The sequence below is a fragment of the Meriones unguiculatus genome, chromosome 7 (assembly GCF_030254825.1).
Source record: "Meriones unguiculatus strain TT.TT164.6M chromosome 7, Bangor_MerUng_6.1, whole genome shotgun sequence".
Lineage (NCBI taxonomy): Eukaryota > Metazoa > Chordata > Mammalia > Rodentia > Muridae > Meriones > Meriones unguiculatus.
Window position 1 is genome coordinate 108321196 of NC_083355.1, and position 17432 is coordinate 108338627.

Below are 17432 nucleotides of genomic sequence, written 5' to 3' on the forward strand. Positions count from 1 at the left end.
CTGTCAGCCGCAGGAGAGCCCATCCGCCAGGGGAGGCAGAGGGCACGGAGCGCGGCACGCCGGGAAGCCATGCAGAGTGTTACCTCTCCATTTCCTTCCTCGCAGTCCTCGGGAGCACCGTCGTCGCCCTCCGGCCCGGCTGTGTGCAGCCCGCCCCGGATCCGCCTCCCTGCCCTTCCTCCCGGAGGCTGAGACGCGCGTGGGACGCACCTGTGCTCCTCTCCGGTCACCGCGTCGAGGCGCCGGGGGCTGCTTCGCCCGCAGGATCTACAGGCCTGGAGAACGCCAATGGGGAGATCCAAATGGTCGGGGACTCCGGCACTTTAAGAGGCTTTTCTCTGGGAAACACCCGGCCCCTCCGTGCGCCTTATGAATGGAAATACTCCTCCCCCGGTCGAGCCCATTTTCCCATTTCACCAGGAGCCGCAGCTCGCTCTCTCCTTTCGGTCTCCCCGCCCACATCCACGCGGGCAGCTCCAGGAGGGGACGGACAGGAAGCCTTTGGCCGCCCATTAAATCCCACCCATTTCTCCGGGGGCGATTTCCTAACCTTCCGGGACCGAATTCTGCAATTTGATGTGCGTTTTGTCCGAATGGTAGCGACACGGGCCTAAGGGAGGGGGAAAGCGAGGGGGTGGGGGGTGGGGGGTATGCGCTCTTTTCCTCGCAACATCGCTGGCGGAGCGAGGGAGCTCACACGACACAGATTTTGGGGCAAAGCCTTTCCATCTGGACAGCACCATGTCCACCAAAGCGGAGCAGTGTAAGTAGCAGCCGGCCCGGCGTTCGGCCCGGCCCCCGGCTGGGAGCTATCGCAGCTGCGGCGTTTGCGGCTGCTGGGAGACCTTGGCATTGTGCTGGTGCGGGGGTGGGGGCTGAGGTTGGGGCGGGTGGCGGGTGGGGGGTGGAAGGAGGTGGGGGAGGGTGGACGGCGGAGGCAGCGCGGCGCTGTCCCCGGTGCTGAAAAAAATGCGGTCTTCTCGGGTTAGCAGTGGGGTTCTCCAGACCGAAGACCCCGCGAGATGAAATTAAAATGGGGTCATTCTCAGGAAAAAGAGGCCTCGTATCTTTCAGATAAACATTTCGGTATCTCTTGTTGGAGTGGGGGAAGGGGGGCAGCGGCAAATCAGGGGCGGGGAACTGTCAGTTGCAACCAAAGCCTGGCTGGCCTTCTGAGCATGCCCAGTTCTTGGTGCTGGAGCCATCGGGGAGTTTTGAGTCTGCAGTTTCCACTTCGGGTGGAAGAGGCAAGAAGGGAGAGAGGGGGGCAGGGAGCAGGGAGCAGGCTGGATTCTGCATTCAGTATAAGGGAAATTAACTCGTGAAGAGTAACACAGATGCTAGAACTAACCTCCACTGCGTGGGGATTACAAGACAGTGAAAGGGGCGCTGGGAAAATGATCTAATTGATCTAATGATTTTTCCAAAGAGCAGGCTTTCTTTGTAGGGCAGCTTACACAAACTAATAGCACAGGAGGAATGTGGTTGTACCAATAATGACTGATTCTGTGCTCAGCTGGAAGCAACATGGTAACTCCATGTGGACGGAGAACATTTCCAGCATGGTCTCCCTAGTATCTCCTATTGCAGTGCGCACTAGTAGGCCTTGGTATGTACTTGATGAGCTGGTTGATGTTGAATGTTTACCCGAGCACATTTGAGGGCTCCAGGAACTTAAGCTTCTGGCTGTAAAAGAAATGATCATTTTTATTAGGCAATCCGCTGGTGTTTCACACAAGCGTATCTGGAACTTACCCTTCTAAATGATTCTTTGTTTCTTCCGGAGCAGCACACATTGATTCTGACAGTGCTGCCCCCCACTAAGCCCGTGTAAATCTTCTTTGGAGTGGTCCTAACACACCACATTTGGAATGGGTAAGATAAAATGCGGTAGGCCGTTTACCCACCGCGTAAGACTGAACAGCTCACAATTCCCAGACTGATGCTTCTGTGGAAGCTGTGCGTGTCCACTTTCCACCAGAGCTTTCACAATGATTTTGAAATTCAGAACATCTGGGTTTATATGCTAGTTCTGCCTCTGTCTGACCTTGGGCAAGATAACTGACCCCCCCCCCCAAACTCCATTTCCTTATCTGTAGAGCTGAAGCTCCCTATCGTGTAGTTGTGATAGTAAATCAGGAAAAACATGTAAAAGATTTCACCAGCTCTGGACATAGCATATACCCACTTCACAATTGCTATAACGCTAACAAGCCCTTCTCATTTCAATTGTCCATCTTTTCTAAAGAGTGAAGGAAGTTCCCTGTGATTTTTTTTTTTTTTTTGCTTGTTTCCAAAAGTCAAAGCTACCCTCAGAGTAAAATTCTGTTTCTACAGAGACTTTCAAAAACATCAGATGCACTCATTTTAGAGTACCTGTAACAGAGAATCTGTGCAGAGTTTTCCACTTGAGGACATTAGTCCCCCCCGAAGACTTTAGTGTACCCTGAATGTTAAGAAGGCCCATCACCTATCATTTGATTCTGGGGTTGCAAATTATATAAGTGATTTCAGGTTTGAGCCAGTGAATATCACTGTCCTCTCACTGTGCCCTCTTCTTTGTGTTGTATTTTGATGTCTGCCTGATGCTTTGTTTTGCTTGTTTTCTGGGCAGTGAATGTCAGGATGAAAAAAAAATCTAGACCAGGGCTTGGCTGTGTGGTGCAATTTGTGGACTCAAGTACAGCTATTTTATACTTGTTTGAAAACACAGGTAGATGTTTTCATCTGTAGAAAATGAACTGGACACTGTAGCTACACACGTGGCTAAAACATGTGGACTTGAGCTGTGCCTGTCCTTCTGATGACCTGGGAGACCTGGGTCAATTAGCTTAATAGTTTTGTGCCTTAGAATTCCATCTAAAGTATGGGGTAATAGCTGTCGTTGGAGGGCAAAGAGGGTAAATAAAAGGAGGCTGTGAAAGGGGTAAGGGTGCTTTGGGTCTTATAGGCAGTTTTAAAATTTAGAGTTAGGATTTTTTTTCTTCTCCTCTTTTATGCACTAACATGAATGATGTGATGTGCACTCCTGCAAATAGAGCAATTGCACAAAAAGGTGCATAGTGGATGACGGAAAATACTTTTTACTAAAGCGAAGTTGTGGATGGCAACACTTTTTCCTTGGGCTTGGTAGGAGTGTAGCATTTTGGAGAAGAGAAAGAAGAAAGGATCAAAAAGAAGAGTTTTCTCTTGTCCTGGGTGTGAAGATCACCAGACGGAAAAGAAAGATAGGAGAAGTCCTTTTCTCCTCTGCAGGCAGGAGCATGCACAATACAGCTTTCTTAAGAACCAAGTAGAGGGGAGGATTAGGCTTAACATACGGGAACAAGATTATTTTATTACTCTTTTTCTTGCAGCCTCTTGAGAAGTGAAGGCTTCACATACAGGAAGTGGATATAGTTTGGTTGAGGCAGCAAGAGGAAGTACTTGTATTTCAACCCAAACAGATTACGTTTACCTCTAAAGTGTAGAGTCTCACAGAGCTAGGACAGACGATCTTTATTTTGTATGAGCAGCATTTTCTTTTATGCGATAAACAACAGCAATGCCGGATAGATTGGTTTTAGCGAAGATGTAGCTGGGAGCCTGCGTGAAACATCTAGTGTCTGTGCTGTCTGCAGAGCTTGCCTGATAACAGGAGGTGAAAACTCCTGAGGAGGTCCTCAGGCAATTGCAGAAGGGCCAAGCTCCTTTTCCTCTTTGTGCCTCCCACCCCCCTCCTGAAGATGTTTATACAGCACATGCAGAACTGGGGAACGGTTCAAATAAGAATTCATGATCTGTTTGGGTGTCTCAAAAGGATTCTACCACCCCTCCCCCAACTTTTCCTTTCTGTTGGTAGTGAACGCTAACAGCCCCGGAATATGCTGGGAACACTTTTTAGTATGAACCTTTGCTTTTGACAACAGCAGAAGTTAAGAGTTGGGGCTCTCACGTCAGATTGTGGCCTCGGTTTGAATCCTGACTCTGTCTCCTGCCAGCTTTGTGACCTTGAACAAGTCAGTTTAACTCATCCGAGCCCTGGATGAACCATTTATAATGTAATAGCTGTTGTGAAAGTGGAAGGAGAGGGCCCGTGAAAGGAGTTCAGCACAGAAGCTGGCACACAGCGTGACGCTAATAGATGTAAGTGGCCTGCTTTTGTCATCAAGAATAAAGCCATGTGCTTGCTCCCAAAATGTGGATGCATATAAAGTTGGAGTCTAGCTTTCTAGAATGCAACAAAATTTGAAAAAAAAAAAAGATATCTAAATGGAACATGGATGATTGGATTAGACTTGATTCCTGGTCTCCTTTGCATGGCGACATCTGGAGTTGACATCTCTAGCAAAACACTGGCTGGTTACCTACACAGAACCCTTTTTAAGGTGTGAGCTGCCCGTCTGTCATCTTTTGTGTTACGACAATGTGACAGTTGGTGAACAGAAGTCTTATATATGACTACCCATCAGAATGTCTGTCAAATTTGAAAATTAACTACTAACAATTTAAGCTAAAAAAAAAAAATGACCTAATTATATAATAGAAATGTGAGGGTGTACTATTTTTAATGTGTTCATTAAATCAGTATCCTTGTCTCAATAACCAAACATAATTTTGATTACATTAGAGACATTCAGAAAATCTTAAGGTGTGTGTGTGTGTGTGTGTGTGTGTATGTGTGTGCTTGCACACCATAGCATGTACACTGAGGTCAGAGGACGACTTTCAGAAGCCTTTCCTTCCACCTTGTGAGTTAGAGGGACTGAACTCAGGCTGTCAGGCTTGGGGATGGGCCCTCTCACCTTTCACCTGGTGAGCCATTTACCTGGTGAGCCATCGTGCAGGCTGCAGACAAATCCTTTCAAGACAGTGTCTACTTAGCGGTTTGAGTTTGAGGTTGTCTCTCCCTATGCAAACTTAATCGTCGTGTTGGGTAAGGTCACCAGGACAGAAAAGCATTCTTCCTTTGAGCATAGGACTGTGCTCTGCAGTCTTGTAAAATCTTTGCACAACACCACGGAATAGCTTCTTGCAGGGGAAATGCTTGTGTTCTTCTTCATACAAGCAACAATTAGTGATTTGGGATTGTAAAACGAGCAGTGGTTTTTAGCTCATGTTTTACACCATGACTTCTCTGTGTTATTTGACACTAACTACTCAATATATTCCTTAAACTCTCCCGTGTTTCTGACTGTTTCTACTCAGGCTTTTTTTTTTTTTTTTTGGGCTATGTTTTGTTTTTAAAATATCTACCCAAGATTCCATATTTAGTCCAGCCTCTTCTCCTTTTCCCGGTGGAGTCAGTTATCTCCTTTGTGTTCATTACTTCCAAATATAACTTTCTAGTCCAAACATGTATGTGCCTTAAACTAGACAGGCATCTTATATGTAGATAACAAGCTCAGACTGTATTGTCTCAGGCTGGTACGTTTAAAAGGTGTCGTTCATCCCGCTGAGAGGCACTGCCACTTACTCAAGTAAAAAAAAATTATGCGTCTTCCAAGGTTACCACTTTTCACAACAACTATGTCAAATCGCTAAGCTCTTCATCTTCTGTCTCACCTGGCACCATGTCTGTTTTACTGTGCTTACAGTGGGCTGATTGTTTAATTCCGTCAGTGCACCATGCTCTGGCCCCAAATGCCCTTTCCCTCTGTGGCCCTTTTTGTAGTGTGGCCGATGCTGACTTAATGCTGAATATTTAGCTCAGATGCCCTGCCCTGCTGCCCGTCCCCTCTGTGCGCACTCAGCTGTCACACCGTATTCCAGTAATTGGCTTAATCATTGGTTCCCTTCATTTGCTTGGTGTGTGTTTTATATTGTGTTCATATCCTATCTCCTCGATGTGTCACGTTGCTGGTGCACATTTTACACAAAAAAAACTGTTTCTTGAAGAAATAAAAATGATTGAGGGGTGGATGATATTTTTTTTTTTTTTTTTTTTTTTGGTGTAGAAGGATTACATAACCAAGCTCTTGAATTCGGTTTTATGCTTTACTTTTTAATATTATGAAATTCTGCTCTCTCTCCAATGTGACTATTGCATAAAATCTGTTTTCAAATGGATTTATAATTGTCAAAAATACTTGGGAATGTAGTTGCTTAATCAAATGTTATAGTGTTTATATAACAAGTTACGCTTTTATTGAATATTGAGTGTCATTTTTATTCTTTCTAATTAGCCAAAATTTCCTTTTATTATGTTTAGCACAATAATTATGATTCCTAATTGGTAGGCTGTCTTAGTTCACAAGCAGTCAATTGGTGTTTTTAAGATAAAGTGGCGATACATCAGGAGTCAGAAATCCCTTGAGATGTGCTTTGCTATGGATCCTGCTCAAGTTCTAGGCACCGATTTGATGGTCCGTTTGTGAATTTTTGTGTGCAGACATGTGCTAAGATGATGTGTTAGCTCAGTGGTTCTCAACCTTCCTAAGGCTGTGGCCCTTTAATACAGTTCTTCATGTTGTGGTGTCCCCCAACCAATAATTATTTTCCTTGCCCTTTCATAACTATAATTTTGCTACTGTTGTAAATCATAATGTAAATATTTTTGGCAATAGAGGTTTGAAAAAGGTGTCGCAACCCACAGGTTGAGAACCACCTTGTTAGACGTTTGTGGGCGTTTTCTTTCTCATCCTCTGAAGAGATATGGCAGCTCCCTGGAGTGAGCAATGCTGGTTTAGATATGAACTCTACTGCTTCAGAAAGTGTAGCTAACAGGTACTCACCAGTGGTCTAGCCCTTAGTGGTGGGGAGAGCGCAAACCAGTTTATGTAGGATTCCTAGCTTCTTTCCTCTCAAGCGTTCTATTTCTGTCTTTGTTGTCTGTCCTTCTAACCCTTTCAACAGCACATCATGAGCCTCATTTTATATTTGGCATTGGATTAGACTTAGAGGGGTGTTCAGTATTTTGAGGTAGCTTTCATTTTCATCCATCCTAGAGACTGACACATGGATAAATTGAAAGGATATATGGACACATATACACTCATGTATATGTGGCATTATTTTAATTTTCAGAACAAGTGGGCTTGCCTTAGGAGGAGAGAAAGATGATAAATCATAGTCATATAATCAGTTTGGCATAAAGAATTATGTATATTTGGGGATGGGGAGATGGCTCAGTCATAGTGCTCATAATAAAAATAAATTGGGCGCTTGCACGCGCGTGCGCGAGCACACACACACACACACACACACACACCAAATAAAATGAAATAAGGTAGGATAAAAGCCGGGCATGGCAGCTCACACTTTAATTCCAGCACTGGAGTGGTGACATAGGTGTATCCCTGATGCTTGCTGCCTGGCAGCCTGGCCTACTTGGTGAGCTCTGAGTCAGTGAGAGACAGGGTGGGTGGCCCTCTAACAGTCCATGAAGCCGTCCTTTGGCCTACACATAAGAAATAAATACATTCCCCGCCTTCCTCACTTCCTCCTTCAAAGGTGGAACTGTAAAAGGACTCATGACCTATGCTCACCTAGTTAGGGCAAAGAACAGAAATCCTTCTCTCCAAATGAGAGTGAATATTGTTTTAGCTCGGCTCATAATAAGGACAAGCTGCTGGCTGACTACACCCGCCAGCTGTGTTCCATAGGAATAACTGTTAAGCCCATTTGCCTTCATTCTTTATCTGTGAAGCGGAAGAGAGAAAGGAAGGAAGAAAGGAAGGAAGGAAGGAAGGAAAGAAGGAAGGAAGGAAGGAAGGAAGGAAGGAAGAAAAGAGGGGGAGAGAAAAATAAAATAAAAGAAAGAAAGAAAGAAAGAAAGAAAGAAAGAAAGAAAGAAAGAAAGAAAGAAAGAAAGAAAGAAAGAAAAGGGCTGTGTGTGGCCGTGTCTCCATCACCTGTGTCTTCTGTCAGAATTACCAGAACCTGAGTGGCTTAAAGCAGCAATATCAAATACAGCCCAGGCAGCTGGTGTTCTTGTCTGTCTGCTTTCTTCTTCTTCTTTTTTTTTTTTATTAAATTTTTATTTTTTGTATTAATTACAGTTTATTCACTTTGTATCCCAGCTGTAGCCCCCCTTCCTCATTCCCTTCCAATCCCACCCTCCCTCCCTCATCTCCTCCCATGCCCCTCTCCAAGTCCACTGATAGGGGAGGTCTTCCTTCTCTTCCATCTGACCCTAGCATAGCAGGTCTCATCAGGACTGGCTGCATTGTCCTCCTCTGTGGCCTGGCAAGGCTTCTCCCCCTTCAGGGAGAGGTAATCAAAGAGCCAGCCACTGAGTTCATATCAGAGACAGTCCTTGTTCCCCTTACTAGGAAACCCATTTGGATAATGAGCTGCCATGGACTACATCTGAGCAGGGGTTCTAGGTTATATTCACGAATGGTCCTTGGTTGGAGTATCAGTCTCAGAAAGGACCACTGTGCCCAGATTTTTTGGTCCTGTTGCTCTCCTTGTGGAGCTCCTGTCCTCTCCAGGTCTTACTATCTCCCGCGTCTTTCATAAGATTCCTTGTATTCTGCCCAAAGTTTGATTATAAGCAAGAAGGAGGACCGTGGGTAAGATGCTCAGTCCTCACTCAGAAAGATAAATGGGATGGACACTGGAAGAGGGAGAAAACAGGAAACATGCAGGGGCCTCTGAAAGACTCTATCCAGCAGTGTGTCTGCCTTCTTTCTTGAAGCAGGCCTCATGGTAGCCCCAAGCTCACCATTATGCTTCCACCTCTCAGATGCTGGGGAGATAGGCATTCCCTAGCATACGTGATCTTGTCTTTTTTTTTTTTTTTTAATCTTAGTAAGAACACAGGGATTTCTGTGTTAAGATATTCCTTTAGATCCTGGTAATAGAGTAACAAAGTAGCATCTATCTTTTCTTTTCCTTTTTTTTTTTTTACCTTATTAAGTTAAAAAATGTTTATTTTATTTTTTGCTTTATGTGTATGTGTGAGTGCCTGCATGGATGCAAATGCACCATTTGCATGGTTGGTGCCTAAGGAGGACAGAGATGTCAGATTCCCTGGAGTTGAAGTTAAAGGTGGTTATGAGCCACCACGTAGGTGCTGCTGGGAAGTGAATCCTGGTCCTCTGCGATAACAGCAAGTGCTCTAACCCCTGGGTCATTTATCCAGTCTCTGAAGTTGTTTATTTATTTATCTATCCTTTTCAATCAATCAATCAATCAATTAATTTCTAAGCACAAACGAGCATTGAGTTAAATTCATTTTCTGTATCCCTGGCGACCTTATGATGACTTAAAGCTTTATTAATATGCCACACTATATTTTGGGAAACTTTGAGAAATTTTGAATTGATAGTAATAAGTTGGTTGGTTTGCAGGGTTTGGAGGAGGTAGAGTCGGGGTGAGTTCTGGTCAGGATCTGGGAACAATCTTCTGTTCAGTATGGGAGTGAGCTTGGGAGCCTTGTCTTGCTCTGCAGCACAGCAGCGTTGAGACTATTCAATCATAAGTGTGCTTAATGTCTTCCGAGAAACCATCTAGCCAGGGCTTATTTATTTATTTTTTTTTTGTAATAGGATTTTTAAACTTATTTTTCTGTCTGTTCTACAACATTTGTTCTATTTAGACTTTCTACTGGGGTGAAATTTGGCATGTTTTCCTTCTCAGAACATTAATGTTACATCCTACGTAAGTTTTCAATTTAGTTTGTATGAGATTATGCAAAAGTCCCATATGAATTCAAACATCCCCTGATTTGATATTTACCTCTCCTTATCATTTTTAATGTTGTATGCTTAGCTTCATATGTTTACGCTTTCTCCCTGGGGCCTCTTACCCCTTAATTTTAGATTTCCTTTTTCATTTAAAATTTATTTTCTTGAGTTTTGAGTTCCTGTTTATTTAATTTTTGTTAACATAAGCATTTCATATAATATATTTGTTAATGTTCCCTTTGGTTGTAGCTTACAAATTCCTGGTCACAGATTTGAGGTGTTATTATCATTATTTTCGAGAAAGTCTGCGGTAGAATTTCGTATTTTGCCAGGAGCCATTTATGGTGTAGATTCCAATGTGGTAGGGCATTTTTTTTCAGTCTTATTATTGATTTCTGTTTTTATTGATGCACTGCTGTTGTTCTTTAAAAACCTTCACGTTTTCTTGGTTTTGCCCATGTTCTGTGTGCGCTCGGAAGACAGTTGTAATGCCTACCATTGATACAGAATATCACACTTGTCAAATAGATACACGATTTATGTTGATTAGGAATTCTGTGCCCTGTTGATTATTAGCACATTTGACCGCAGAGGGAGAGGTAGTAGTGCGTTATTAGTGCGTTTCTGTCTGTTCCCGCATCGTTGTCTCTTGCCGCTTATGGAAGTTGCTCTTGTTCTGTGGTGTGTATGAATATCAGCGACCCAAGCACTCAGTGTCAATGTAGCCTTCAACATCATGATGTACACATCTGCGTCTAGGGATAATTTGTGGCCCTGTCAGGTACCAGGAATATGGCTCCCGTTTGCTTCTTTATGTGTTTGTGTTTACCTAATACATAGTCTTGTTTTTAACTCCTTTGAGTCTCTTTGTTTTAGGTAAGTCTTTTCTATTCTGTGCAGTGTTGGGGTTTTCTTTATTAGCTAATCTGAAAATCCCATTCTTTCAATAGGTGAGTTAAGCCCATTTCATCTGCTGATATGATTAATGTGTTTGGCCTTCGTTCTATCATTGTTTTATTTTTTTATGTCTTTTATATCAAAGGCTTTTTCATTATGCAGTGAGTTTTTAATTTTCTTATTTGTTCTATTCATTAAATTTATATTAATTCCCTTTTATAAGGGTAATTAGCTCATATGTTTTGGGGCTAATTATTTCCCCACATTGAACGATATTGGAGTTATTTGTAGCCTCCCCTCTCCTAGCATCTGATATAAAATAATATCCCTGTATTTATAATTAATGTCTATTAGTGAGTCATACCTACATGCACTATTTATTCCCCAGGATTTTCAGCTTTTTAATAATTGTACAGTTGTTACTGTGTTCTCTCCCCATAGCCATGGCTCAGCTTTGTTCTACTGGCTCCCTGACAGTTAGAACCTTCCACTTACGCTTACTCCTTCTGAAAGATTCCATGGGAGGTACTCACAGGATCAAGATGCCCCGAGTTTTGACAGGTTTATGAAGGTTTATTTGTAGCCTTGTACTTGAAGGCTAGGTTGGTTAGATATAAAAGCCTTCATTTCTACTTCCCTTACTCAGGGGCCTTAAATTTGTTATATTGTTTCCTCTGGGGCTTAAGAATTGGTAAATAGTCTAGTGGCAGGATTATTTCCCTTTTCTTGCTACTGTTTTTGTCTGTTTGCCCAGATGACCTTTTTTTCTTTGAAGCAGATTTAACACTACATGATTCATTGCTGGGCATGCTGAAGTCATTGCTGTGTGGCCTTTCAATGTTCATTTTCAAGATATTTTAGGAGAATGTTTCAGAAATAATTATTTTGATATTTGTTTTTCTTTGTCCTATTTTTGGCACTTTTTTGTAATTCCTATCTTATGTATGTACTTTGATGATTTTGTTTATTTCATATGTATGAGTATTTTTTCCTGCACATTCCTCTGTACATTCTGTGCATGCCTCATACCCATGGGGGCCAAAAGAGGGTGTTGGACCCCTGGAAGTAAAGTTACAGATGGTTGTGAGCTGACATGGAGGTGGTAGTAATCAAACCCAGCTCCTTTGGATGAACAGCCAACACTCTTAATTTCCAAGCCATCCCCCCTGGACCTTTAAAAATTTTTATTTTAATTTTCTGAGCAGATCATTTTCTTTTGAGTTTTAAAAATCTATATATGTTTTTATCTTTTCAAAATATTTATTTGTTGGGTCGCAGTGGTACATGCCTGTAATCCCAGCACTCAGGGAGGCAGGGCCAGGTGGATCTCTGAGTTGGAGGCCAGCCTAGTCTACAAAGTGACGGATATCCAAGGCTGCACAGAGAAACCCTATCTTGAAAAAAAAACCTAACAAAACAAAACAATACACAAAACAAACAAACAAAAATCAAAACAAAACAAAAAGTGTGCACACCTGTAATCCCAGCACTCGGAGGCAGAGTCAGGTGGAACTCTGTGAGTTTGAGGCCAGCCTGGTCTACAAAGCAAGTCCAGGACAGCCAAGGCTACACGGAGAAACCTGTCTTAAACCTCCCGTCCCCAAATTATTTATTTTGTGTGTGTTTGTGTGAGTTTCTAGGCATCTGTGTGTACGTGCATGCATGGGTGTCAGGAGAGAGGGCTTCAGCATCCTTCTCTGTCACTCTTCATGTATTCCTTTGAGGCAGAGTCTCTCTCTGATCCCTGGGCTTGTGTTTTCTCAGTTATGCTGGAAGCCAGTAAGCCTCAGTGATCTTCCTGTCTCTGGCCCCTTACAAGTGGCTAGAAGTGTCTTCAGGGACATTTGGCTTGTGTGAGTGCTGGGATCTGGACTCCAGTTCTCATGATTATCCAGTAATCATTTACCAATGAGCTATCTCTCCAGACCTATATATAAAAGCAAAAACAAAACAAAAAAACGACTCACACAGCATACCTTTGTTAGTCACTCTTGGACTAGCCTCTTTGTGGTGATTCCACACATACGCATATGAATCTGTTTACTTATCCCTTAATTTGAAATGCAAGTACAGATAAAAAATTGACACTGTTTAGTTGAATATTGCCTTCCCATGATTACCACGTTATTATATTTATAAGCATAAGCTTATAACCATAAGCGTTTGACTGTATCATTATGTTTTGTTCTGTTTGCCTGTTATGGAAATAGTTACATATAATAAAATCGATCCATCTTCAAAGTGTACTCGGTGGATCTTCCTAAATCCATACATTCCTGTAGGCACTATCATAATCAGAGAGACAGGCCCTCACCATACAAGAGCGCTTGGGCTGTTACCATGGTCTGCTCTATCTACCCCAGCTACAGAAAGACACTCACTTTGTGTCTGCCATTGAAATATTGCCTTTTATAAAATTTCACATTAAATGGAGTCATTCAGCATGTCATTAGCCTGTCATGTTTAGCTTTTTTGTTGTTGATGTTTGGACGAGGCAATCAATTTATAAGAAAGAAAAGGTAATTTTGGCTCACTTTTTTGTTGTTGTTGTTTTTTTTTTTTTTTTTTTTGAGACAAGGTTTCTCTGTGTATCCTCGGCTGTCCTGGACTTGCTCTGTAGCCTCGAACTCACAGGGATCCACCTGCCTCAGCATCCCTGAGTGCTGGGGTTACAGGCTGGTGCCACCGAGCCCAGCCTTGGCTCACAGTTTTCACGGTCATTGCCTGCGGTTTGCCTTTGCGCCGCGGTGAGCACACGCATCATGGCAGGAACATGTAGCTGAGAAAGCTGCTTAGATCACGGCAGTCAAGGAACAAAGAAGGAGGAGAATCTGGGTTCCCAGGGGTTCCTGCTGGGGGGCACACCGATGACCTCACTTCTTCCCATTAATTAGACTCCACCCTTGAGGGTTTCACCACCTCCTGAAAGTGCCACAGGGTGGTGACCAAGGCGACATGGGCCTGTGGAGGAACTCCTTTCCAGACGGTAGCAGCTCTTATTCAGCACACTGTTTTTGAGGGTCATTTGTGTCATCTTTATTAACGATTCACTCACTTTCATGGCTCTCTAGTATGCTGTGGCATGTGTGTCTGTTGCCCTTTGTCTACACATTCACCAGTTGGTAGATAGATATGTAGATATTTCCAGCTTTTGGAGCTTATGAATGGTGCTGCTGGGAATATTTGTGTATGTGTTCTCACGTGGGATTTAATTTTGAATTCTTTGTGTTTTGAGCCAGCATTGCGCTACATATGGAATACATCTCACTATGTATTCCATATTGGCCTGAAGCGCACTATGTAGTCCAGGTTGGCCTCGAACTTAGAGTAATTCTTTTGCCTCAGGAAGTGCTGAGTTTATAAACGTGTCTCCCGTGCCTGGCTTTGGACATACATTTACTTAGTGAGTGTGTGTTTCACATGTACATGACTATACAGATACATGTATCATGTGTGCACATGTAGAGTTCAGAGCATGACATCGGGGTGAACTCTGTTGTTCTCTGTGTTATTTCCCTGAGACAGGGCCTCTCACCGAACTGGAAGCGAGGCTGGCAGGCCAGGGAGCTCCTGGGATTCTGTTTCCGCTCTCAGTGCTGAGGTTTTCATGATTTTTATGTGGGTGCCAGGCCCTCATGCTTACACTGAGTCGTCCTCTTTGCCCCTGTTTATTCCCTTTAGGTTCAATACCTGGAAGAGAATTCCTTGAGATTATGATAAATGAATGTTTAATGTTAAAAGTACTGCCTTACCATTGTATAAAGTGACTGTAATGTTTTTGCACTCAGAAACGTAGGAGAGGGGTCCAGTGTCCTTTGCCTTTGCCTATACTTGGTGCTGTCAGTCATTTCAATCTTAATCTTTCTAGACAGAATATAAGGGAATCTTTTTGTGGTTTTAATTAGTATTTCTCTGAGGACTAGCGATGTTGAACATATTTTCTCATGCTTCTTGGCTATTTGGTATCCTCTTCTGGACAATGTCCATTCAACTCTTTTGCCCATTTTTATTGGACTTTTTGGTTTTATTGAGTCCTAAGAGTTCTGTGTAAGCTTTAGGCTCAAACACTTTTTCCTGAAAAAGTTGCTTCTAATAGGTAGCTTACTTTTGTGTTTTATTAACTATGACTTAAAAAAAAAAGAGTTTGTGTGTGGTCACATGTGTGCGCAGAAGTGAGTGGAGGCCGAGGACAACCCTGGCTGTTTGGTTCAGCGAGGCCATTTACCTCCTTCCCAGTGTCAGCACTGGCTTGGAATCTCAGCAATGAGGCTGGACTGTCCAGCCAGAAGCTTCAGGAACCCACTCATCTCTGCTTCCGCAGCACCGGGGTGACAAAGGTGTGCCACCGTACCTATTGTTTTTACGTAAGTTGTGGAGATCGGTCCTCACGCTTGTGAGCAAGCCTTTTGCTGAGTGAGCCATCTCCCCAGCCCTTGACTATGACTTTAAAAATGAGAACTGGAGAGATGGCTGGAGAGATGGCTGAGCTGCTAAGAGCACTGGCTGTTCTTCCTAAATTGGTCCTGAGTTCAATTCCCAGCGACCACATGATGGTGCCCTCTTCTGGTGTACAGGCACACGTGGGAGTGGAACACTGTATAAATAACAAATAAATACTTTATATTCTATAGTTCATTACATATTTTTTTTATCATTTTTTGCTTTTGATGTCCTATTCAAGAATTTTTTTTTTTCTGATCATAGGCAAAAGTATTTTCTCCAATGCCATATAGAACTTAAATTGTTTTGCCTCTATCTTTTAGGTCTGTGAATGCTTTAGAGTCAGTTTTCATGTACGAGGTGAAGTAAGGTTTGGGTTTTTTTTTTTTTTTTTTTTTTGTTTCCACACACAATGTCCATTCATTCAGGCTCCATTTGCTATGAAAACCATCTTGTCTTTATTGAAGTCCCTTGGGACCTTTGCTGAAAATCAGTGAACTGTGATGCCCAGGCTTATCTCAGGGCTCTATTCTGTTTATCCATTTAAACCTCTCTCTTTATTTCAAGGCACACTGTCTTTGTTACTCTGTGTCTTACACTCTTTGTCAAATTTGTTTCAACTTCTTTGCTTTTCATATAGGTTTTAGAACCTAAGTCTTTTTTTTTAATACTTGCATCTTTCTTTCTTTCTTTCTTTCTTTCTTTCTTTCTTTCTTTCTTTCTTTCTTTCTTTTTTTCTTATTAATTACAGTTTATTCACTTTGTGTCTGAGCTATAACTCCCTCCCTCATCCCCTCCCAATCCCATCCTCCTTCCTTCATCTCCTCCCATGCCCCTCCCCAAGTCCTCTGATAGGGGGAGGTCCTCCTCCCTTTCCCTCTGACCCTAGCCTATCAGGTCTCATCAGGACTGGCTGCATTGTCTTCCTCTGTGGGCTGGTAAGGCTGCTCCCCCTTCAAGGGGAGGTGATCAAAGAACCAACCATTGAGTTCATGCCAAAGAGAGCCCCTGTTTCCATTACTAGGGAACCCACTTGGAGACTGAGCTGCCATGGGCTATATTTGTCATTTTGGTTTCTTGATAATTGGGGAAAAATACAATCTTAACCTGAATCCTCTGCTTTTTGAAGAAATACACACACACACACACACACACACACACACACACACACAGAGGATAACACACTTGTGGAGGTCTGTTTTGACTGCCCTTTGCAATGTTATATCTTTAATTAAGTGTTTTCCTAAGTGCTTCAGGGAATGGAGTAGTTTTCTCACTTTTCTTTCTCTGGGCTTGGGCATGTAGCTCAGTGGTAGAGTGTTTGCAGGGCTTGAGCAAGACTCTGGGTTCCATCCTTGCATCTAACAAAACAAAACAAGCCTGACATGGGGGTCCATTCCTGTAGTCCCAGTTCTAGGAAGGCTGAGGCAGGAGGTATGTAAAATCCTAGTCTAGTCTTGGCTACACTGTGAATTCCAGGCCATCCTGAGTTATAGTATGAACCCCTGTCTTAAAATACCAAAATGAAAAGCAAGCAAACAAACCTTGGGCAGTGTTGGCACACACCTTTAATCCCAGCACTCAGGAAGCAGAGGCAAGAGGATCTCTGAGTTTGGGGCCAGCCTGGTCTACAGAAGGAGTTCCAGGACAGCCAGGGACACACTAAAAAATTCTGTCTTGTAAAACCAAACCAAACAACCCCCACCCTGCAAAACAAAACAAAGCAAAACAAATTCTGGAACAAACAAGAACAATAATATCTGCCAAGGGGCTGGCTAGACGGCTCAGTCTGTGAATTATTTGTTGTACAAGTGTGAATAGCTGAGTTTGGATTCCTAACATGCACGTGAAAGCTGGTCACCATGGCACACAACTGTAACCCCAGTACCATTGCAGCAGAGATGAATAAGAAGATCCTCAGGACCTATTGGTCATGGACACACACACACATGAACACATGAAAACACATATCCATACACACACAAATAACAAAAACAAAAGCCAAACAGAGACCAACAACAGTAAGAAACTTAATTTTAGAATTTCATCCTCTGCTGGGTGGTGGTGGCACACCCCTCTAATCCCAGCACTTGGGAGGCAGAGGCAGGTGATTCTCTACAAGTTCGAAGTCAGCCTGGTCTACAGAGTGAGTTCTAGGACAGCCAAGGCTACACAGAGAAACCCTGTGTCGAAAAACCGAAAAAAAAAATCGTTTTCTAAGTGCGGTTGTCGTATGAACATATGGACACGCAGCATTGAGTTTTGTAGGTGTTCATGGTTTTGCTGGCACTGTGGCCATTTTTACTTATTAGGCTTAGCTGCTTGGTGCTTGGGTTACTTGAGGTTTTCAAGACAGGTGATCATGCATTTTTCCTATGTTGACTTCTATTTCTTTTAGTTGCCTTATTGCACTGGCTAGGACCTTGGAGAGAAGGAAGGTTAAATAAAAACGACGAGATGGGTGTTCTTACAGTGCTCCTGTCT

At 43.0% G+C, this 17432-nt stretch overlaps 1 protein-coding gene across 4 annotated transcripts in view; it reads left to right on the forward strand.

Moving 5' to 3' along the window:
- The first annotated feature begins 44 nt into the window (after positions 1–44).
- Unc79 (unc-79 homolog, NALCN channel complex subunit) overlaps positions 45–17432 on the forward strand; it is a 228201-nt gene continuing 210813 nt past the window's right edge. For 2 of the 4 annotated variants that reach the window (XM_060388081.1, XM_060388088.1), the window contains exon 1: positions 619–763. In XM_060388081.1, coding sequence (XP_060244064.1) covers positions 742–763 — 22 coding nt within the window. In that variant the 5' untranslated portion in view covers positions 619–741. Of the gene's footprint in view, positions 764–17432 lie in introns of all 4 variants that reach the window. The other 2 variants (XM_060388091.1, XM_060388089.1) reach the window with 2 other exon arrangements.